The sequence below is a fragment of the Chelonoidis abingdonii genome, chromosome 4 (genome assembly GCF_003597395.2).
Source record: "Chelonoidis abingdonii isolate Lonesome George chromosome 4, CheloAbing_2.0, whole genome shotgun sequence".
Lineage (NCBI taxonomy): Eukaryota > Metazoa > Chordata > Testudines > Testudinidae > Chelonoidis > Chelonoidis abingdonii.
In genome coordinates, this window is record NC_133772.1 from 91,653,668 (window position 1) to 91,677,634 (window position 23,967).

At 44.5% G+C, this 23,967-nt stretch overlaps 1 protein-coding gene across 2 annotated transcripts; it reads right to left on the reverse strand.

Moving 5' to 3' along the window:
* Positions 1-4,761: 4,761 nt before the first annotated feature.
* On the reverse strand, positions 4,762-23,700 carry ZFYVE19 (zinc finger FYVE-type containing 19). 2 transcript variants are annotated; one of them, XM_032769053.2, is made up of 12 exons: positions 23,613-23,698; positions 22,487-22,801; positions 21,485-21,606; positions 19,720-19,773; positions 19,035-19,195; positions 17,824-17,969; positions 14,530-14,644; positions 11,652-11,861; positions 10,944-11,023; positions 10,192-10,302; positions 7,428-7,591; positions 4,762-5,349 (listed from the first exon to the last, which is right to left on the reverse strand). In XM_032769053.2, the coding sequence occupies exons 2-12, from the start codon at positions 22,538-22,540 to the stop codon at positions 5,277-5,279; spliced, it is 1,290 nt and encodes a 429-aa protein (XP_032624944.1). In that variant the 5' UTR covers positions 22,541-22,801; positions 23,613-23,698; the 3' UTR covers positions 4,762-5,276. The 2 variants fall into 2 exon arrangements, with proteins under 2 accessions (XP_032624944.1, XP_032624947.1); XM_032769056.2 differs by lacking the exon at positions 22,487-22,801 and having other exon boundaries at positions 23,613-23,700.
* Positions 23,701-23,967: the final 267 nt, after the last annotated feature.

A 23,967-nucleotide genomic window follows, 5' to 3' on the forward strand; every position in this document is an offset into this window, starting at 1 on the left:
TAGCTGGTTCACTTCTCCCACCTCCCAGGCTTGCGGCGCCTAAGCTGATTGGTGCCGCAAGCCTGGGAGGCGGGAGAAGTGAAGCAGCGCCACTGTGCTCAGGGAGGAGGTGGAGCAGGAGTGAGCTGGGGCAGGAAGTTCCCCTGCGTGCCGCCCCTCCCCTTTTACTTGCTGCAGGCAGCCCTCCCCACGCCCCCCTGTCCCAGCTCCCTCTGCCTAAATGCCGGTGGCAACTGGGGCGGACGAAGATGCGGCCACCGGGATCGCTGCCGAAGAAAATCCTAGTGCCCTAGACAACCGCCTAGGTCGCCTAAATGGTTGCCCTGGCCCTGGCCATATAGCCAGTCTTGGGAGACTTATCCCGCCAAGTTCATACCTAGCTCTAAAGGTACTTCAAGCCTCACCTGCAGTGTGATAAAAGCGTGACTGTGCCACATTCGCTATGTGCCAGCTGTATGCCCATCAGCATGCCCACGTGGGAGTATTGAGTCATGGGTATGTCCTTCCTGTGCCAGTGTTGGGACCTTGACACATGCTTGGCAGGCCATCGTCTGGCCTTGGCGCACAGAATAATCTTGAAAACTTCCCTTCAAAGCTCAATTCTACAAACTAAATAAAAAGTTAAAATGCTGAAAAGATCAGAGGTGATGCTGGGCCAGAGCCTTAGCTAGTGTAAATTGCCACAGCTGCCTTGAAGTCAATAGATCTACACTGATTTACACCAGTTCTGTGTAAAGGTTCTGACCTTTACCATTTCACTGCCCACTCAGAGAGTAGGGCAGAGGCTAGCCCAGCCAAAGAGTTCATTAATCCACTGAGAGCTGATTAAAATGTTGGAAGTTTTCCTGACAAAGCCAGTTATGATCTTTCTTGCCCAACACCTGTTTTACAAACTAGTCTGGTCTCTGCCAGGCCAGGAGCTTAGTCAAAAATAGCAAAGGATCAAACTGAGGTGAAGGTGGAAGATCCAGTTTTGATAAGGGATAGGCAATAAGCTGGGCGGACTGAACTAGAGTTACGACAATCCCCAGAGGTTCACGTAGCTGCCATGGGAACACAGATGTGCACTTGGGCAAGCCTTCGCTTGTATTCTGCTGGCCATGGATTCTGCTTGTCGAACCATATTTGACTAGGGAAAGCATGAAGGAGCTGAAATGCCTCTCCCCTTGCACCATCCTGGATGTTATCCTTATGCTGGACCCACCACCCACCTCCTACCCCCTGCCTTTACTCTGGGTGCCATGAAGGGACTTGGGCCAAGCTGTGGGTCAGGGATTGTTATAAACAGGTTCGGGAAGGTATTTTTAAAAATAATCCATGTGTCCTGTTTACTTTGCCTTCACATGCTCTCCTCAGCAGACACAGTCCGAGTGGGGAGAAGCAGTCAAGCCCTCCGTGCTGTAGTGCTGGTGCACCAGCCCCAAACACGGTAATTCTTGAGACCCAAACTCTAAATGAAACCCCACACAATTCAGGTCAAGCCCTAGCATGAATATGGGGTTTGAAAAACCTCAGGGACTTGGCTAAGTAATGTTAAAATTTTGTCTCAAAATATATTTGCCTATCAGCCAGGAACTGCTCCAAAAATCCATTCTGATTTCCCAGATCAATACAATAGAGAGGGAAAATTAAGAGGATCTGTTAAGTTCAAAAAATCATATTAAAAAAAATGTACAAAATTGCAAGTCTTTTTTTCAGTGGAAAGAATTCTTTAAATTTAGTATGTTGTTGTTTATTGTTTGGATTTATTTTGGCCTGGACCATGAAAATAGACTAGCCAATTTTGCTGTTGTTTACAATCCATTTCTAGTTATTTTTATTATCCTGGTTCTCAGGCACTAGCTCAAGCCTGCCAGGGTTGAGTTGCAAGTATTGCATGGGAATATTTGTATATCTTAGCCCTTGAAATGAAAGAAAGATTTCCCCCTGAATCGTGTTCCTAACACCACCTCTGAGCTCCTCTCTCAAATATTCAGGTTTTAAACTCTTCTGATGTCATAATCATTCTCGATTCTCCAGCCAAAAAGGGCAAGATCTGATATTTCAAATGCAGAAAATCAACATTCCGGGGAGAGAAAACCCTCTCAGGCCCTTTCTATCCTTCATCAAGAAGCGAAAAAGGGCACAATCCCAATTTCGTTTCTTTTGCAGATACAGTGCTCGCACCTTCATTTGCACAGCTTGGGATTTCATAGCTTTTGCTGAGTATTTTCAAAGCAGTGGCCAAGGCTATAACCACACCAGTCCATGGGAAGCTGTTCAGGGCTTTATCCATATGACTCTTTAAAAGCATGCTTCTTAAATAAGGGTCACATTATTTGTCTTTTCCCAAAGAGAAAACCAAAAGGTTAGTCTGTCTATCCTGCTGCAAACAGCCCTCTTTCCCCACACTATAGAAGTTGATCAGCTAGTGATGGAGTCTAATGCATTTCAAGGGGAAGGTCACAGAAAAGGCCCATTATCACACAGCATCCACAAAAGTTCACTTTCTGTGGAGAGGGGAGGATCAGTCTGTGTGACGAACGCAAGTAAAGAGAAGCTCCCACACGTGACTAGGTATTAAACGTCAGTGCCAGGACATGTCTTTCTGGGTTCAATGAGATGAGCCCACAGAAACCAGTTTGGAACCCTGGGCAAGCCAGCAGGCTGGCTCAAGCTGTAACTACCAATTGTTTTCCTCATGAGATTCACTTGTTAGGGCTCACAGGGTCACCCTGGTTTACTGTATAAATAGCTACAAGTTCAACTGTGGCTGAGGAATCCAGGAAGTTCAATGGGATGGTGCTGAGGCTCACCTAGGTGTAATTAACCCACAGGTCAGGGTTAGGTGTTTAAGAGAAGTAGCTGTGAAGCAAAGAATTGAATGCATATAGTCTGAAAATCTGGAGGGGAGTCAGGATTAAGACCTACGGCTGGAGCGGTTTGGACAAATACTACACAGAGACGCCTCTTAAAAATCAGACAGATAGTGGACATTTGAACAGCAGTAACTCCCCTCGCCCCCTGAAAATACTGAGTCACAAAGGGAACAAGGCAGATCCTTTCTGTAAGTGTAGGTGGTTAGCTATCTGAGTAATCATTCCAGTCCAATAATTATGAAATGGCTCCCACTCCTATGCAGTAAAACCCAGAAATGAATCTTGGTTTTCCTCTTTTAGCCTAACCTCCTCAGACCAGGAACTGTTTATCATCATCTTGTGAGTGCTGGGCTTTTTGTCAGCATTATATCACAATAATCCAAAACCTTTCCTACTCAGCTATGCCAAAGCTCTGTACTAAGGAGTTAGGCACTGCCACTGTTAATAGAAACAGAACTTCAGCCAGTTATGGCTTACTCAGAACTGTATTAGAGAGAGTGAATTTTGCCAGGTCAGTGCATAACCCCAATGACTTTGGTCTTAGGGATCTGTGATGTGCACCAGGACAGGCACCAGAGATGGGTAAGAATAGAGCTCCATTTAATGTATTCATTCATAGGAACAGAAATATGTGGGGGCAGTGGAGATAGCAGAGGGTAGTATCTTTAGTCTACCAGTGATTCTAATAATCGTATCAGGCCAAATTCTGCTCTCAGACAAATGTGTACAACTCTCATTGACTTCAACAGAATTCTCACATACCTATTTGACAATAGAATTCAGTTCATTATTAGTATTTTACATTTATAAAGCACCTTCCATCCTGACGGACTCCAGAATGCTTTTCTGATACAGGAATGACATCATCCACCAATAAAATGCAGCCACTACTGGGGAAGTGAAACCGGATATTATAGGGATAACAGAAACCTGGTGGAATAGTACTCATGACTGGAGTACAGGTATTGAAGGCTATGTGCTGTTTAGAAAAGACAGGAAGAAAGGCAAAGGCAGGAATTATTTAAGCTAAAGTACTAATGTAGCACAAGACAAATGGGGTACAAACTGGATATTTAGGAAGTTTAGACTGAAATTTAGACGAAGGTTCTAACCATTTAGGGGAGTGAAGTTCTGGAACGCCTTCGGGGAAGTAGTTGGGGCAAAAGACTTATCTGGCTTTAAGACTAAGCTTGGCATAGGTATTGGAGGTGGATGATATGAATGGGAAATAGTTTTATTTGGCAACTGATCTTGGATTATTCAGCAGAATAAGTCTGCCTCAATGGTCTTGTGAGGCGGATGTTGGATGGGATGGGAACTGAGTTACTGCACAGAGAATTTTTTCCTGGGTGCTGGGCGGTGAGTCTTGCCCAACATGCTCAGGTTTAGCTGAATCGCCATATTTTGGGGTCGGAAGGAATTTTCTCCAGGGCGGATTGGCAGAGGCCCTGGAGGTTTTCGCCTTCCTCTGCACGTGGGGCCATGGGTCGCTTTTGCTGGGGGTGGATTCCTGCAGCTTGAGGTCTTCAAACCATCTGCAGCTTGAGGTCTTCAAACCACAAATTTGAGGACTTCAATAACTCAGTCATGGGTTAGGGGTTGTTATAAAAGTCGATGGGTAGGGTTCTGTGGCCTGCTTTGTGCAGGAGGTCAGACTAGATGATCATATTGGTCCCTTCTGACCTACGAGTCTATAAGAACACAGCTGCTGTTTAGCAAGCCCCCAGCAACGCTATACTACAGTTTTATGTCACCTCATGTCCTCTCACATCCAGCCAGAGTATGTCAAAAAACAGCAAGGCCTTTCATTTCATTTTTTGATCCATCTGGCATTAGAACTGAGGTCACAGGGCATGACTGCAGGATGACACCCTGTAAAATAATTTCAGAAATTCTCAAGAGCTTTCCCTACACACATTCCTTTATTACACTTTGCAGATCTTATCACCTATCTGATCAAGCCATGAAGAATTTTATCTTTTCTTAATTTAACTTGCCTTGTCATCTTTTTTGAACAAAATGTGTAAATTATTAGCAAAAGCAGGAAATTATTCATCACGCAGTCTCACAATGGCTTAAATTCATGCTCTTTCCCTAGCTTTACCATCATCCAAATGCCCCATTTTAAACTCACGCTATTTACATTTATATCAACTCATCCATTTTCTAACGTTCCACTGGCTTAAACTCTCATGTATGCAGAGCATGCACTTCATTCCCAGCCATGTTTCCCTGGCTATGCTTGGGGAGGAGAGTCACATTTTAGCCAAGCTTCTCTGGAATTACAGAAGTTCCTCAAATTGTTCAAAAGATCCTCTGTTTTGGTAGCAAGCACATGCCCTCGCGGACTCTTCCCATCTTGACAACGCCCTCTGTATCTCTGTTTTGCATCTTCTTCCCTTTTCACAGCTCAAGGACTCATTTCTGCTTACAAGGAGGATGATAGCTAGATGTGCAGTGCTCCTTCCGGTCAAACTCATCATGGCCTTCCCTGAAAGGCAAACAAGAATTGAAGGTAGATTGTGCAGACCAGCCTACCCAGCTGTAGCAGCTGCACAGAGCCTCATCCAGCTAATGCAAGCAAGAGACAATCCCCACCGATACTTTTGACTAACAGAGGAGTTCTCTCTCAGGCCACCATTGGTTTTATCAAGACTGACAGCTGAGTTTTTTTTAAAATCGCCCTGGAAAGTTCTTTATGAAGAGGAAGACTGCCTGCTAACTCAGAAAACTTCACTCTGTTCTCTGACTTCTGGAGAGAGAAATGACAAAGGGTCTCTCTGAAATATTCATGTTCATGTAATTAGTGATACATTCTCAGGACAAGTTTCAAAGGGGTAGCCGTGTTAGTCTGGATCTGTAAAAGCAGCAAAGAGTCCTGTGGCACCTTACAAACTAACAGACGTATTAGAACATGAGATTTTGTGGGTGAATACTCACTTCGTCAGATGGCTCATGCTCCAATACGTCTGTTAGTCTATAAGGTGCCACAAGACTCTCTGCTGCATTCTCAGGACAGTGGGTAAGAGGCATGTAATAAGAGCTGTGATTATAATCTGTTGCATATGGCACTGCAAATGAATTGCAGAGGGCAAAATCCTGCTCAATTCATTTCTGCTCAATTTCAGGCAGGAAGGGTTATTTACTGACTGAAGACACAAACCCTGATCTTCAGCGTACAGCCGACTTAATTTAATACCCTGCCACTCTGCTGCTTTTCTCTTCTCTGCCTCTTACTGCTCCGTTATCTGGCTGATGTGTTTCTTCTTAAACTTATTTAGCATTGACAGTTAGGCATGTCCTTATTATTTTAATATATTCACTCTCACCACCCCCTCCATTGCATTGGTTTCTGCAGAACCATCAACAGGCCATGAAATGACAGAATGAACATCAGAGATCATCTCAATCTACCATCTGGTTTCTGTTTCACACTTCAAGTTAGTCAGTGTCCATACAACACTACCCTTGGAAATCAAGCAACTCCAGTGCTTCAGAAAGAGAAATAATGATGAAAATAAAATTAGAAGCCAAGACAGAACAGTCTTGCACTGAAGGGAAATAACTTCTTAAACCAGAGAGTTATAACATGCTGCCAGAATGCAAAAGCCTTAGGTGTTTAAAAGTTAAAATTGCAAATATTGCATTGCTTGACTGAAAGCTAGAAGTCTTTGGTACACAAAATATAAAGACTCTCCAATTTCAAGTGCTTCAGGAATCACCAAATTAAGAAAAAAAAGGAAATTTTACATAGTCTATGGCCACGGTTCTATCCTTGTAGATCCCACACTTTCCTCCTAGCTGATCTCTCTGCCAGTGAGTCTGTTCTGACCCATCCTTCAAGGTCATTAACAAACCACAGTAATCTCCAAACCTGAACAATGGTCTCACACATCTTGTCTTCAGCAGTGGCTAGTGTAACTTGCTACAGAAAAAGGCATAACATCCTCACCATGATACACCTAGAGCATGCACTACTACAGTACGAAAGGAACATTGTTTCCTGATCTCAGTTTATGCCCTGAAGCATGATGATAGAGCTTGTACTTCCATGCTAGCTAGTCTAAATTAATGGTGCTATAAAACTATTTCCTGAAAGGGCGAGGTAACAATCTGATTCTTGAGCATCTCAAATTTCTCCTTCTCTTCTGTTTAGTAGAAGAAACACCCACTAAACCATGCAACATAAAGGACTGTTACAAGGAGGAGGGAGAAAAATTGTTCTCCTTCACCTCTGAGGATAGGACAAGAAGCAATGGGCTTAAATTGCAGCAAGTGCAGTTTAGGTTGGACATGAGGTAAAATTAACTATCCGGGTTGTTAAGCACTGGAATAAATTGCCTAGGGAGGATGCGGAATCTCAGTCATTGGAGTTTTAAGAACAGGTTAGACAAACACTTGTCAGATATGGTCTAGATAATACTTAGTCCTGCCATGAGTGCAGGGGACTGGACTAGATGACCTCTTGAGGTCCCCTCTAGTTCTACACTTCTGTTATTCTAACTTGGCATGGAGAACTAGGTTTCATCTTGATGGGTATCTCTAGCCAAAAGGCGTTATCACAGTTACCGGAAGCATCGCTGGCAGTAGAGATCATCATCGCAGTCATGGCAGCGCAATGTGGCATCTTCATTGCAGATACAGCACCATGGTAACTCCTCTTCATCACTGTCTTCTGCCTTAGCAATTGGGATGGATTTCTTAGCACTAGCTGTGGCAGTTGGAGCTTGGATCTAATACAGGAATAAATCAGATAAATAAAAATCAGGGGTCAGATTGGGATAATTTAGGATAATTAGACTGAACTGTGCTGGGTGAGGATCGTCTCACCTGGGACAGCAACTGGGGAGGGTTTTTACAGTGTGATTCTGTCCAGAACAGAGACATACAGCACTTACATTCTAATACAGGGGTCAGCAACCTTTCAGAAGTGGTGTGCCGAGTCTTCATTTATTCACTCTAATTTAAGGTTTTGCGTGCCAGTAATACATTTTAATGTTTTTAGAAGGTCTCTTTCTATAAGTCTATAATATATAACTAAACTATTGTTGTATGTAAAGTAAATAAGGATTTTAAGATGTTTAAGAAGCATCATTTAAAATTAAATTAAAATGCAGAGCCCCCAAGACTGGTGGCCAGGACCTGGGCAGCGTGAGTGCCACTGAAAATCACCTCGCATGCCGCCTTCGGCACCTGTGCCATAGGTTGTCTACCCCTGTTCTAATATATGCTAGTCATAATTACACATATACTACTTCAGTGTCTTTACATCAAGGGTGTCCAACCTTTTCAGACACCAAACTCTACACAGCAAGCTTGCCTGGAGTCCAAGCACTTGTTTGCACATGCATTTACCTAATTCCCTAACTAAAAAATAAATGCTCCCACCCAGATTGCATGTGCTTTTATCTTTGTGATAGGTAGATAGCTTCTCCTGCTTGTTTGATATCACCAACATCCATCTACAGTTATTATCTGTGTTGTGGCAAATGGCAATGCTTAGAGGCTCCGGTCAGGATCTCACTAGGCAAGGCACTGTACAGGCAAGAAGAGACAATCTCTGCTGCAAAGGGCTTACAATCTAAACAGCCCAGACAGACAAGGGGTGGGGGAAAGGAAGTATTACTCTCTCTCCACTTTGTAGATGGGGAATCGAGACAGAGAGGCTCTGTGACTTACCTAGGGTCACACAGGAATTCTGTGGTGGCGCTCTGAATGGAACTCAAAATCTCCCAAGTGCAATGCCTTAACTACAAGACCATCGGTCTCCTTAGATTTATACTGCCCTTGCGATGATAACAGTGTTGTTGTAGCCATGTTGTTCCCAGGATATGAGAGAGACAAGGTGGATGAGGTAATATCTTTTATCGGACCAACTTCTGTTCGTGAGAAACATCTGAAGAAGAGCTCTGCGGAGCTTGAAAGCTTCTCTCTTTCACCAACAGAAGTTGGTTCGATAAAAGATATTACCCCACTTACCTTGTCTAAGATAAAGAGTCACAAGTAGAAGCTTAGCACTCCAGAAGCCACATATCTATTTGGAGAAAGTGTCAGAACATTCTTCAAAGATTGCAAAAACTGTTTCCCAGCAAAAGAATAAATGGAGCTGGGTGAATAACTGATTTTTCTGTTTGGTGGTAGTTCCGAATTTATTTATTCTTTTAAATTGTATCAGGTTGATCCAAAGTGAAATTCTTTTGAACATTTTAGCAAAACGAAAACATTGAAAACAATCTTGTTTCAGGTTGAGTTAAATGTTTAATTTTACCTGAAACAAAAACTTTGGTTTAGATTTAGAGGTTTAATGTTTTTATTTTTCTTAATAAAACTGAAGGAAATTTCTAATAAAAAAATTGTTTTAAATTAAAAAAAATCAAACCATTTCATTTTGAAAGTGTCAGAAAACTAAACTTTTCAATTTTCTGAGCATTTTTCTTTTTTCCCCAACCAAAACTATTTGGCATATGAGGCAAATCTGCAAAATCTTTTGGTCAAAAAAATTTGGCCCAGCCCTAATGATGTTTGTTTTTATAATAATATAATTACATTCACACTAATGATCGTGAAAGGTCAGGGTCAGAAAGCTTTAACACTGACACATTGGTAACATCTGTAATTAAAGATGTTTTCTCACTGAGGACAGATTTCAATTACATGGAGATCACAGATTCATTTGATTCTTCTGACATATAACAGAGATCGTGTACATGCTGCTATGTTACAGGCTGGAATAGCCATCAATATATGGTATCCTTTAACTAATTCCATGCACTGACATTATAAAAGAACACAGGCACTTGATTACTACTGCTCTTTACAAACCTGATCCTATACCCAATAGAGCCAATGGAAAAGCTCCCATTGACCTCAGCAGTGCAGGATCAGGCTCTCTAGTAGTAGACTGTAGCTTATGTTCTGTGTAATTACACTGATGGGTTAGGAATCCCTTCTTTTGTATCTTCCTCGCTGACTATATACTGACCAGGTCCTCTGATTGCAGAGGGTGCCATCCAATCCTGCAGATGGCTGGTTTTCAAGGAGCCATGCTCCAGATAGAGAGCCCTGTTAAAGCTGACCAGCAAGGGGGAGAAGCAAAGTACAGTCATGTTGACTGGCCGTGGAAAAGCCGGTTGAGCCATTCACCTCCTCAGCTTACCAACTTAGGGAAAGCAGGTTGGTAGCTCTTCTCCATGCTCTGGTTTTGGGAACTTACTGTACAGTAAGTACCACTGTAAGGCAGCCTCAGAACAGGACTGAGATTTGAGTTACACAGAGCTGTATTGTATCAGGAACTGGAACAGGTCATTTCAAGAGGGCTCGACTGCTCACAGACCTTTAGCTTTGCTTTCTTGGCTGTGTTCTGCTGTGAGGTTGCTGGGTGGGTGGCCTGATCGGCAGGGATGTTGAAGCCGCTTGCTTCATCCAGAGCTGCTTCCTCAGTGAGCTGGGAACAAAAGAAAGCAAGAAGTCTTTTGTTTCAAACTCCTACGTTAGCCTCTCTACTGGAGCAAAACTTCTTTCCCCTCCCTTAATCACCAAATTCTCTAGAGAAGCCCAAATGTTATAGCTGAGAGGTCTGCAGGGAGGGAGAACTGCCTTTATAAAGCGAGCTGCAGTACATCATCTCTTGCCTAGGGGCAGGGACATCAGATGAGTAGCAATCAACAGAGAAAAGGGATGAGAGAGAGAGAGAGAGAGAGGGAGAGAGAAAAAAGAATGTGTGCATGAAAGGGAAAAAACAGACTGTGTACTCCATGGCTATCAGGACCTACGTTCTGTGGCAAACTCCAGAGATACATGGGGCTGTCAAGACAGGGAAGTCACATATCCACATAGGAAGGAACCAAGAAAGGGCAAGTCAGATGCACACAACGGCAGAACATAGTCTGCAACCTTAGCCAGCTGGGCTATAGAACTGCTCTGCTAATCACTTTGAGGTGGAGTTAGCTTTAGATGTGAAAGATCTGAGAGAGCAAGACCCTGGCGCAGGGACAGACGACAGGGTCATTGCACACTAAATAGGTAATAAAAATGCTAGGATTATTTAAGAGGAAAGCAAGCGGAGTCCCAACAGCTGTTCCTGACCTGTTTTAGGACTCGCTGAATGGCTTCTTCCTCCGTCAGCTCCTCATCACTGTCAGGGAGCTTATAGTCTTCCAGAGTAACTGCAAGAGGAGTGGAAAGTTATGAGGCTACAGTGAGCTACACCAGAATAGCACCTGTTGCCATTTCACATCTCAAGGTACACTGTCTGTGCTCAGCATGGGAAGTTGAATTTGATCTTGCATCACAACCTTCAACCCAATACTGGGTTTTGCAAAGCAAATGGTACACTGAAGGGAACGCACACCGGCATCTCCTTTTGGGATGGGTCTGGTTGGAAGAGAGAGAACATTTTTTTTTCCAAAAGTTGGGGGTGAAGGAAGGAAAAAAATGCATTTAAAGGGGCATAATTAAACAAGTCTTGGCACTTTAGAATTAGTGGTTGGGTATGGGGCAAAGGGAGTTCATCCACACAGCTTCACCCCTAGTGGGCCTCAACCCCTAGTTTTCATAATCCTGGACTACTCCATAGAGCTTAACAACTGGACCCCAAATCCTGTCATCAAAGGACTGTCCATTTCTAGTAAAGATGTGATTCCCTCCAGCTATAACGTCTTCCCATTGCTAAATGGAGGTTAATCTTCATGTAAAAGCTCCAACTTCTCCCAGCATGACAAAGAGACGCTACCACCAAGCTAACACTGTCCTGTTCTTCTTCAGCACAACCTAGTGTTTCTTCCTATTACTCACCTTTCTCAGGGTCCTGGCCTCTGAGTGCTGCCAGTTTCTTTGCAACTTCTAGGATTTTCTCCTCCCTAGTGTTCTCCTCCCTCAGCTCAGCAGCAGCCTCTGCCAGAAGTTTATTCTTCTCCTCCTCCAGCTGTTTTGGGTCCAGATCAGCAGTGCTGATGCCACCCTCACTTCTCCGATTGAGATCATTCAGGGTCTGGGTATTAACAGCTGGAACACAGCCAGATAGAGCATGTAGGTGTTACAATGGCAACCCTCTCCAGGCATAGCCCATGCCATTAAAAGAATGGACTAAAAGTAACAGAACTCTTGTCTCATATTCTGGAGATAGCTGCTGTTCTGCTGCACAGCTCTCTCTTTTCCATAGCTAAAAGTACCGATGAGTTTCAAGGTAAATAAGTCACACAGTAGAAGGACCCTTGTATGTGGGCATAGTAACTGAGTCACAGTGCAGTTTTTACTGGGGTCCCATGGAAGAAGACACCCTTTTCAGAATTACACATTACAGCAATCAAGAGAGTTTTAAGCAAACCACAGGGGATGTTGGGCATGGCTCTGGCCAGACAATTGTCCCAAGATCTTACTACTATCATGTGAACCATCTAATAGAACATGGAAGGACTGGAAATTCTAAAAATTGTTCCTCCCCAGACTGGGCTACCATAAAAAATAGAGAAAAATAATCCAACAATATTACCATTGAAAAGGGAAACGTAACCACACGGCCTGGGACAATGGCAAACCAACATAGGTCTGGGCTGCTGCTCTTGGTCAACGTTGTGTGTTGGTAAGGGGGAGGTAGGGATAAGGCAGAATACTTGGCACACTTTTAATCCTGGTGTTTTGGGAGGTACCTACTTCCTTCTCATTATAACACACACAAGAACATAAAAATGGCCCTACTGGGTCAGACCAAAGGTCCATCTAGCCAGTACCCTGTCTTCCGACAGTGGCCAGTACCAGGTGCCCTAGAGGGAATGAACAGAACAGGTAATCATCAAGTGATCCATCCCATTGCTCATTCCCAGCTTCTGGCAAACAGAGGCTATAGAAACCATCCCTGCCCATCCTGGCTAATAGCCATTGATGGACCTATCCTCCATTAATTTATCTAGTTCTTTTTTGAACCCTGTTATGGTCTTGGCCTTCACAATATCCTCTGGTAAGGAGTTCCATAGGCTGACTGGGCATTGTGTGAAGAAATACTTCCTTTTATTTGTTTTAAACCTGCTCCCTATTAATTTCATTTGGTGACCTCTAGTTCTTGTGTTATGAGAAGTAGTAAACCATACTTCCTTATCTACTTTCTCTACACTAGTCATGATTTTATAGACCTCAATCATATCTCCCCTTAGCCAGCTGTTTTCCAAGCTGAAAAGCCCCAGTCTTATTAATCTCTCCTAATATGGAAGCCGTTCCATACCCCTAATAATTTTTGTTGCCCTTTTCTGAACCTTTTCCAATTCCAATATATCTTCATTGAGATGAGGCGACCACATCTACACACAGTATTCAAGACATGGGTGTACCATGGATTTATATAGAGGCAACATGATATTTTCTGTCTTATTATGTATCACTTTCTTAATTATTCCCAGCATTCTGTTTGCTTTTTTGACTGCCGCTGCACATTGAGTGGATGTTTTCCGAGAACAATCCACAATGACTCCAAGATCTCTTTCTTGAGTGGTAACAGCTAATTTAGACCCCATCATTTCATATGAATAGTTGGGATTATGCTTTCCAACGTGCATTACTTTGTTTTTAATCAATATTAAATTTAATCTGCCATTTTGTTGCCCAGTCACCCAGTTTTGAAATATTCTTTTGTAGCTCTTCACAGTCTGCCTGAGTCTTAGCTATCTTTAGTGATTTTGTATCATCTGCAAATTTTGCCACCTCACTGTTTACCCCTTTTTCCAGATCATTTATGAATATGTTGAATAGCTCTGGGCCCAGTGCAGACCCCTGGGGGACACCTCTATTTACCTCTCATCATTCTGAAAACTTACCATTTATACCTACCCTTTTTTCCTATCTTTTAACCAGTTACCAGTCCATGAGAGTACCTTCCCTCTTATCCCATGGCAGCTTACTTTGCATAAGAGCCTTTGGTGAGGGACCTTCTCAAAGGCTTTCTGAAAATCTAAGTACACTATATCCACTGGATCCCCTTGGTCTACATGCTTCTTGACACCCATCAAATAATTCTAGTAGATTGGTGAGGCATGGTTTCCCTTTATTAAAACCATGTTGATTCTTCCTCAACAAATTATGTTCATCTATATGTCTGACAATATTGTTCTTTATTATAGTTTCAACCAGTTTGCCCGGTACTGAAGTCAGGCTTGCAGGCCTGTAATTGCCGGGATCACCTCTGGAGCCCTTTTTAAAAATTGGTGTCACATTAGCTATCCTCCAGTCATCTGGTACAGAAGCTGATTTAAATGATACGTTACAGACTACAGTTAGTAGTTCTGCAATTTCACATTTGAATTCCTTCAGAACTCTTGGGTGAATACCAGCTCATCTTGGCGACTTATTGCTATTTAATTTTTCATTTTGTTCCAAAACCTCCTCTGATGATACCTCAATCTGGGACAGTTCCTCAGATCTGTCATCTAAAAAGAATGACTCAGGTGTGGGAATCTCCCTCACATCCTCAGCCATGAAGACCGATGCAAAGAATTCATTTAGTTTCTCTGCAATGGCCTTATTGTCTTTGAGCGCTCCTTTAGCACCTTGATCATCCAGTGGCCCCACTGCTGATTTAGAAGGCTGCCTGCTTCTGATGTACTTAAAAAAAAAAATTGCTATTACATCATGGTGTATGTAGTGTCCTTAAGAAAAACTGTTTGAACCCAATGATAACAAATACCTTGAGGCTGGGCTCCTGGACTATAACTCTCATCAATGGCAACTTCCTCAGCCAGCTGGGTCAACAGGTCATCAGACTGTTGAACTTGGGTTCTGGTATCAGGGGGCTGGTGCACCTGGAAAAACAGAGAGGGTGCATGGGAGAAAGCTGTAGGAGAGTGTTAAACAGATGATGGAAGGAGACAAATTGAAAAATCTGAAAAATTGTGTAACCAATTATGAGACTATCCTAATTCGGACCAACATTTCCAAAAGCATCCACTAATGCTAGGTGCCTCAGTTTCTGGGTGCCCAACTTGAGGTGCTTTGGGCCTGATTTTCAGAGATGTTGAGCATGCACAGTTTCTACTGAAGTCAACCAGCTAATCCAAGCACAGAACTGGGAGCCAGGAACTGATGCGATCTAATCCCAGCTCTGATACTGATTCTTACTGTGACACTGGGCCCAACACTTAGGCACCAGAATAAGTGGTCCAATTTTCACAACTGTTTGGAAACCATGCAGCAGCTCCCATGTAAGTCAGTGGAAATTGTTTTGAAAAAGGAGAGAGTGTGGCTAGGACCTAAACTGAGATTTAGAAAGATGGGTTCAGTTCCCCTGCTCCACCACAGACTTCCTGTGTGACCATGAGCAAGTCACTTATGCCTGGTCTACCCTAGAAAATTAGCTCAGCATAACTATATCCCTCAAGGGTGTGAAAAAACCACACCCTTGGGAGGGACAGTGAAGCCAATCTAAATCCCAGTATAGATGGTGCTAGGCTGAGAGAAGAATTCTTCCATCAACCTAGCTACCACTTCTCAGGAGCCAGATTACCTGTGCCAAAAGGAGAATCCCTCATCAGTTTAGGTAGTGTCTACAATGAAGAGTTGCAGCGGCAAAGCTGTACTGCCTTTGTGTTTTACATGTAGACAAGCATTTAATCTCTCTGAGCCTTTGTTTCCCCTGTAAAATGAGGATAATCACACCTCCCTTCCTCCCAGGGGTGCTGTGAGAATAAATATATCAAAGAAACTGCAGTGATAGAGGACCTATAAGTGCCTAAGATAAATAGATAGCTTTGAAAAATCAGGCCACTTACAGCCAGGACCGCCGCTAGTATTTTTAGCGCCCTAGGCGCACGGCCATTTCGCCGCCCCGTGCACTGGTCCCGCGGCTCCGGTGGACCTGCCGCAGTCGTACCTGCGGGAGATCCATCGGAGCCGCGGGAGCAGCAGACCGTCTGCAGAAATGCCTGCGGCAACTCCACCGGAGCCGCGGGACCAGGGGACCCACCGCAGGCACGACTGCTGCAGGTCCACCAGAGCCGCCTGCCACCCCTCCCCCCGGCAAAATGCCGCCCCCTGATAATCCTGGCGCCCTAGGTGATTGCCTAGGCCGCCTACATGGAAGCGCCGGCCCTGCTTACAGCTAGATATGGATTTAGAAGCCTAAAGTTAGTACCAATTTTTAGAAAATCTTGGCCGTAAAATGTAAATACCCTATATAGTGAAATAGTCCACTACAATTTATATGGATCATCAAGGGAAACCTGTCCAGTTAAAAATAAGGTTTGTTTTTAAAAATGCCCACATTTATGTTTTAAAGAACGCTTGACATTGTTAATAATCTATTTTGCATTTCTCTCAGTATGCAATGAACATTTGCAATGAATGTGTTACGTGCCTGAGTGCTCTGCAAGGACGAGGCCCACACACACAGTGAGTGATATGGCTTTTAATGAAGGTAAGAAAACACACCCGCAACGGGGACTCTGCACGTTGCTAACACAAAGCGGGGAGCGAGTCCAAAGCAGCAAAACAATTTCTGGTAAATATAACTTTATGTTAATAGCATGTAAAGCAGCTCATACATAGGCATGTGGGAGCTTTCCCACAGCTGGGGCTCTCTCTTGTGGCAAAGGGCCAAGGGCTCGCAACACTCTCCCAAACACACCGGGCTTCCCAGGCTAAGCGGTTCTAACCGGTTACATACAGCATGCACTAGTACACAGCAACCTTTAATAACCTGTCCTTGAGAAGGCGATCAGCCCTAGCTAAGCCGTAACAAAATCTTCTGTAGTCCCTTACAGAATGCTAACCAGTTTCACTTTAATTCCTGCTCAGTTTCACTTTCAAGTGTATGTGTCCTATCACTAGGCTATAACATTTGAGCTGTCAATATTGTAGAGGAGTGTTTATTTTGATTTTGGTTAAGTTATGGAAACTTTTGCAAATGTCCTACTTCAGTTTTGGATTTTTTTTTTTTAACATACAAACAACTACGACCTAAATTTGCGGTTAAACGTGATCCAGCTGTTTCTCAAGGTAAATACTGTTTTAAACATTTGGTGCTCTGTTCACTGTTTGGGATGTTGTGCCACACTCTTGGAAGGCATTTGTGACATCTCTCTACACAGAAGCCATGTTTTATCTTCATTGATGAGTTCATAAAAGTTTGTTTTCTTTTGACAGGTGAACTTCTAGCATTGTCTCGTATTCACAGTTCAAGAGGAAATATTTTCCTGTCTCACACCAAATTAGTTATTATTAATCTGTTTTTTTTAAGTTGCCATTCATTTGATCACTTCATTATTTAATAAGAATCCCTTGAGCTGATATGTCATCTTTCAAGCAAGAATCTAAAAGCACTAGTGAACATCACATCAACCTTCAGAAGTAAGCAAGTATTATCACCTTTTTTCATAGATGGAAAAAATACAGCAGAGAGAGGTTGATAGCTCGATATTCAGAGGTGGAGAGCACCCCGAGATCTCACTGACTTCAATGGGAGTTGTGTGTTCTCAGCACTTCTGAAAATCAGGCCACAGATTTCTTCTCAAAGTTACAAAGCAAGCTGATGGCAGAGCTAGGACTAGAAACCTGGACTCTTGACTCCCAGTGCCAGGTTCTAACCTCCAGACAATGCTCCCCCTCAAGCCAGGTCCACTCACATAAAACAGCTAACAGCCTAACCGTTAAAGTCTCAGGGAGGGAGGCTCCTTTTCCAACAGCTTCTAGCACTAAACTAACAATCATTTGGTGGGCCATTTGTGGCACTGCCTCACATCTCTGAGTCCTCATCAAGCTGAAGAACACGTACCCTTAGTTCAATTCTGGAGCGTGACAATGGACTCTTACACCACAACCTGGCAGCTAATAAGTATATTTCTGAAGCAGCCAGGTGGACATGAATTGATGAAGCAGGAGGAAGGGCCTGATATGCCTCTGAAATCTCTTGGGGCACTACAACTGCTGGGAGAGCTCAGATAGAGAAACTGGCAAGAACTGACACAAGGAGACCAGGGGATCTTACCGGTCTGGGAGTTTTGGATGGAAGGGCTCTTCCCTGCAGGGCAGCCAGACGGTCTTCCATTTCCTGTGTGGATGGAATGGGTTTCCTGGGGTCATCCTTCAGTGCTGCAAGCCTAGATTCTATCTCAGCTTGAGATGGGATAGACTCTGCAATTCAGACCAACTCTGTTTGTTTACAGCAAGCAAATGACTTTTATAGTTTTAATGTCTTAGAATACATTTTTCTTTTGAGAATGGGGCCCTGGACAGCTAAGAAAAGCCTCCCTCACTTCACTGATCACAACCAGGAATAATTGGCCAGAGCCATAACCAACATCCCCTGTGGTTTGCTTAAAACTCTCTTGATTGCTGTAATGTGTTCTTCCAAAAAGGGGGTCTCTTCCAATAAAAACCTGTTACTATGTCCACATACAAGGGTCTTGCTACTGTGTGACTCATGTACCTTGAAATGATTAGGGCACTGGTCTAATGCTATCATCCACCACTTAATTCTAACTACTGCCTCCTCCTCTGTAGATCTCCCAGCCATGAAGTTTGCAGCACTAACCTAACTGGGAGTGAAAGCGAAACGCATGTTCCACCTCCCACTTTCGAGCCAGAGAGTCCATTGCTGCCATTTCCCATTCAAGCATCCTAGAACTGCTGACTGAAGTCAGCTTTCCTTTGTTTGTTCCTGGAAGCAGGAATGGACAAAGTGTAGTCCTATGGAGCCCTGCACTGGCCTTGGCAAGACCCAGTACTTCAGTCAAAGCATTTCCAAGTGTGACCTCTGCACAACAGTTTGGCCACACAGTAACAGCACCGTGCGCAGTCCCCTGTTTCACTTTGTTCCTATCATTACCATGTTATCCTCCACAGGGACATGCCCAGGACAGATGTAAACAAGCAGCTTATTTCACTGTGTCAAGACATGCAAGATAAGGACTCCACTAAGCAAACCAGTGAGAAAGCAGAGGTCCAGGGCAGCAAAATGTGTGCGTTGGAGAGGAGCAGCCCAGGGAATGGGGCCCAGGTATCCACTGCTCTGATAGCATGGGCAGGACCTGGCTCCCATGGGCAGCTTTCTCCCACCAGCTTCCATGACTGGAGGCTAGTCTATAATGCACCGACTGTTGCGACTGTGCAGTCCACCCTTGATATTTGTATAGCTCATCAGCAGCAACAGAACCTCTGCTCAGATGCAGGAAGCCTCCACCGTACTATGAAACTCACTGGGCTTTGTCTCCTCCTTGAGCCTCTCCAGCCTCTCTGCAATAGCTCGATCCTCCTTTGACAGCCCCTGATATCTGGAGCCTGCCCCACCTTGGGGTTTCACAGGGCCTTTCTGCAGACCCGTCAGCTGGTTCTGCTTGGCCTCAAGAGCTGCTACACGCCTGTGACAAGGAAAAAACAAGCATAGCTTGGAGCAGGTGCTTAGAACAAGAATTATGAAGGCATCTTCTGCAAGCTCCTCTACAAACATGCTATTTAGAGAAAGATGATATAGGACAGAATATGGAAAACTCCTTTATTCCTGCTCCTGACTTTGCTAGGATGGATTAGGGACTGGGGAAGCAGAGATCCTCCCAAGGACTAAGGAAAACCATTCCTCTCACAGCAGCACCAATATAAAATGGTCAAAAAGTAGACTGGATGACTAGTAATGAAACATGGAACCTTTCAGTTCCAGCTCACAGGTCTGAATTCAGCCATGGTCTACAGCAGCCAAAAGTTATTACCATGAGGTGGCTGTTTGGTGACCTAACTGAAAGAGCTGCTGTTCTCAGTCCAGTTCCAAGCAGAGACGGGTCCATGGCACAAGCCCACCTTCTTGTTGGCAGTCTCAACACAGAGGCCAAGAACCAAAAGAATATCCATCTAAAGATTCAAATAGGCTGGACTAATTAGCAAAACTCACTTTTTGTAGTTCTCTGGTGGAGACCATCTAACTGTACTAGTCTGAGACACTCCTCTGGAAAGCAAAAACAAACATCTCAACTGTAAAACACAGACCTCAGACAGATGTCCAGATAATACTATAACCGCACATCCTCCGTCTTTCAAATCTAGAGAAATTATGATGCACTTTGCTAAGGCACTCATCGCCATAGTACCTGGGCAAAATTTACTTTGTTTAAAATGTGTCATCAGTATTTCACAATAAGAGGAGCACAGACACCACTCTCTGCAGCAGCTTGCAGTTAGAAAGAGGCAACGAATGGAGAGAGACTTGGAGATGAAGACTCTGGGTTCTCCTAGCTCACAATCAGTGGGAAGTCTTGGGAAAGAGATGTGCCTTACATCACTTTCAAAATACAAAATTATATGAGGTAAATGTTTTAAAATGTAAACGATTATACATTATAATATATTACAGAAATGGTTATAGAATACAAACTATTATAATTATATATTACAACATATTGAGTTAGAGATCTAGGATACCTGATTATATGCTATTCTTAACTCTGCATGTCCTGATTTGTGTGCTTAACTATGCAACCTGCAGCTATGCATCTGAGGCTTTCAAAGCTGGAAGACTGTGAATATTTTTTCTCTTACAACAAAATCAATCCCACAAACCTTAAATCTTCAGATTATACATGACATCTAGGCCTCTGAAACAGTGAAGGTGGATTATTTTTGTTTGTTTTTTGATTTAGTGGCAACACTTCCAATCACCTTATCACCAAGCTGCTCAGATACTATGCCAGGGGTGGGCAAACTACAGCCTGTGGGCTGCATCCGGCCCACCAGTCATTTTATTCCAGCCCTTGAGCTCCCCCTGTGGAGTGGGGTCTGGGGCTTGCCCCACTCCGGTACTCCAGCTGGGGAGCAGGGTTCGGGGCTGCTCCGAGTGGCTCCCAAAAACAGCAGCATGTCCCCCTTCCAGCTCCTATGCTGAGGCGTGACCAAGGGGCTCTGCTCCACACACTGCCCGCACCCCAAACACCACCCCTGCAGCTCCCATTGGCTGGGAACCGTGGCCAATTGGAGCTGCAGGGGTGGTGCCTGCAGACAGCCGCGCCTCTTTGTAGGAGCCAAAGGGGGGATATGCCGCTGCTTCCAGGAGCCAATTGAGGTAAGTGCCGCCCGAAGCCTGCACCCCTGAGCCACCGCCCTGCGCCCCAACCTCCTGCCCCAGCCCTGATCCCCCTCCTGCCCTCCAAACCCCTTGGTACCAGCCTGGAGCACTCTCCTACACCCCAAATGCCTCATCCCCAGCCCCACCCCAGAGCCTGCACCCCCAGCCAGAGCCCTCACCCCCACCCCGCACCCCAGCCGGAGCCCCCTCCTGCACCCTGAATGCCTCATTTCTGGCCCCCCTCTGGAGCCCGCATGCCCAGCCAGAGCCCTCACCTCCTCCTGCACCCCAACCTCAATTTCATGAGCATTCATGGCCCGCCATACAATTTCTAGATGTGGCCCTTGGGACAAAACATTTGCTCACCCCTGTACTATACATTAGTATGGATACTTGGAACTGAAACCCACATGGTAACAGCTCAGTAAAGGACTAGTTTGGCATGTCAGTTTATGGATGGCATACAAGTGGCTGTGAAAAGTGGAGTTATAAAAAGGGAAGCAGATCAAAATCTGTATTGTGACACCAGAGGCTGAAACAAAAAAAACAACAACAGAGTATGTAAACACACAGACTGTGCCCAAGTCTCCCACCTTACCTGCTTAGCTCCCCATGACACTGCTTGCACACCTTCTGCTGAGTATTCCCGTAACGGGGAACAAGGGCGCTGAACCCAAGGCAGCCTGAGCAGAACGCCCGCCCACAGTTCTTGCACCCACACTGAGAAGAAACAAGGAAGCACAAGGGTTTCACTGGCTGGCTGCAACAACTCTGTAAAATGTAAACTCAGCAAAGAGTCCTGTGGCACCTTGTAGACTAACAGACGTATTGGAGCATGAGCTTTCGTGGGTGAATACCCACTTCATCTCTCTGGATATGCACCAGGCAGGAGCAACTTCCACATCAAAAGTACTTCAGAGATAGGATATGTGCTTGTTTGTAAGTTTAAAAAGAGAATTAAATATTTGTAAGAATAAGAATAGTAGTTGCAGCTACACTAGTTAGAATAAACAGCATAAGAGTATCAGCCTTTAGGACATAAGCTGATCACCTGCTGGAGTCAGGAATACCATCTCCTCCCATAGTATAGTAAGGGAGGGGAGGCAAAGCCCCAGGGCTTCAGCCCTGGACAGGGGGCCTGTAGCCTGAGCCCCACCACCCAGAGCTGAAGCCAAAGCCCAAGTCCCATCGCCCGGGACAATGAGGCTCGGGCTTTGGCCCCAGTTCCCAGCAAGTTTAATGTGAGCCTGCCGATCCCATTAAAATGGGGTCAAAACCCCCAGTTTCAGAACCGCTGTGTTATAGCAATTCCTACACGTTTTAAACACAGAGAGGTTAACATGTCTGTGTCATTAACACACAATTAAGGAAAACACAGACACACACACAAAAACACGTGCTTAGAGCCAAGGAAGCGCAGCAGGTTTGAACTATAGAATGTAAAGTGGAGAGTGGGAGGTGGGGTTACTATAAGGGGCCTCAAACTGTTGGAGTTTCAGATGGCATTGATCAAACACTCCCACGAGGAATCTCACTCAGCGGCCTGCCTAACTGGCTTTTTAGGGCCAGATCTTGTATCTAGTGTTCAAGAGAGACTTGCCTCTTTTCTGAAGACAGTAAACTTGGATGCACAGCCATAACACCTTCTATCCATAGTGCTAATGGAGAACGCACGCTCACTCTCTCACAGATATACAAAAAGAAATAATTTGTCTCCTGAAGCTGTCTATTTGTCCAGACAGAGCCGTCCTGGAATATTCTTCTCCTTCAGAGGCAGGAGCATGTTGGGGGAGACGCTGAATTATGGCATTTCAGTTTACTTGCTGCACAGCTGGTTGTAGAAATGATGGTCCCAGAATCTTTCAGCAGACAGAGAAGAAAGGATCTGATCCTTGTTTAACTTTTACAGACAACCCTTTAATGAAAGCATTATTGTTAACAATAAATAACATTATAATTTGCTGTTATCTTACATGACTGTTCTGACAGCTTAAAGCTAGGATAAGACACACCAAGTGCTCCCCCTCTCCTCCAAATCACCACCAGTCTAACTTGCCTTGTTCTGCAAAGCCTATCAGCAATAACAACATCTACTGTCTTTGTACCGAGTATCAGAGGGGTAGCCATGTTAGCCTGGATCTGTAAAAGCAGGAAAGAGTTATGTGGCACCTTATAGACTAACATCCAACAAAGCGGGTATTCACCCATGAAAGCTCATGCGCCAATACGTCTTAGTCTATAAGGTGCCACAGAACTCTTTGTCTTTGTAGTGTACAAGTTTCCATATTTAGGATGCCACCTCTCCAAAGCAGAGATTTAAGTCCTGCTTTAACATATTTTGCCATAAAACTATTATGTATTTGGCAGCATAGACTGCTCCACACCATACAAATGCACAAAATGACAAAAATCCCAGGTCCCAGAAGCTCTGAATCCAAATCAGTGTCACGGAAAGCTGCACACATACTGTACCAACAGTAATCACAGTGAGAGTCTGGCCTCAAGAGGCTGAGTCAGTGCAAACTCCACACAACTCAGCGCACGACTCCCAAACCACAAGGCTTTTCACCTATAGAGCCACTTTTGCCCCAGCACCTGCATGGGGTGACCAGATGTCCCAATTTCATAGCGACAGTCTTGATTTTTGGGGGTTTTTCTTATATAGGCTCCTATTACCCCCCACCCCCTGTCCTGATTTTTCACACTTGCTGTGTGGTCACCCTAACCTGCTGAGACCCGCACATCACCGACTCTAGCGGAAGGGATTAATACTCCCGGGGCAGTTTACGGTGGTGAAACTTTGCTGCCCACATCCCATCAGCACCCGAGATAGCCAGGAACACAGCAATGGCAGCGCAGGGCCCGATGGAAGTTGTAGTCCTTACACCCCCTCCGATCCCCTTCCGCAGAACGATATCATTTAATAAAAAAACTACACTTCCCGAGACAATGTGCACACTCCTGCTGCGCAGAGCCTGCCGGGAGCGGTGATTTGCCGGTTGGCCAGAGAGAGCCCTTCCTGGTGGGCCTTGGGCCGCGCGAGGCATTGTGGTAGTTGTAGTTCCGCTTCCCCGAAGGGGT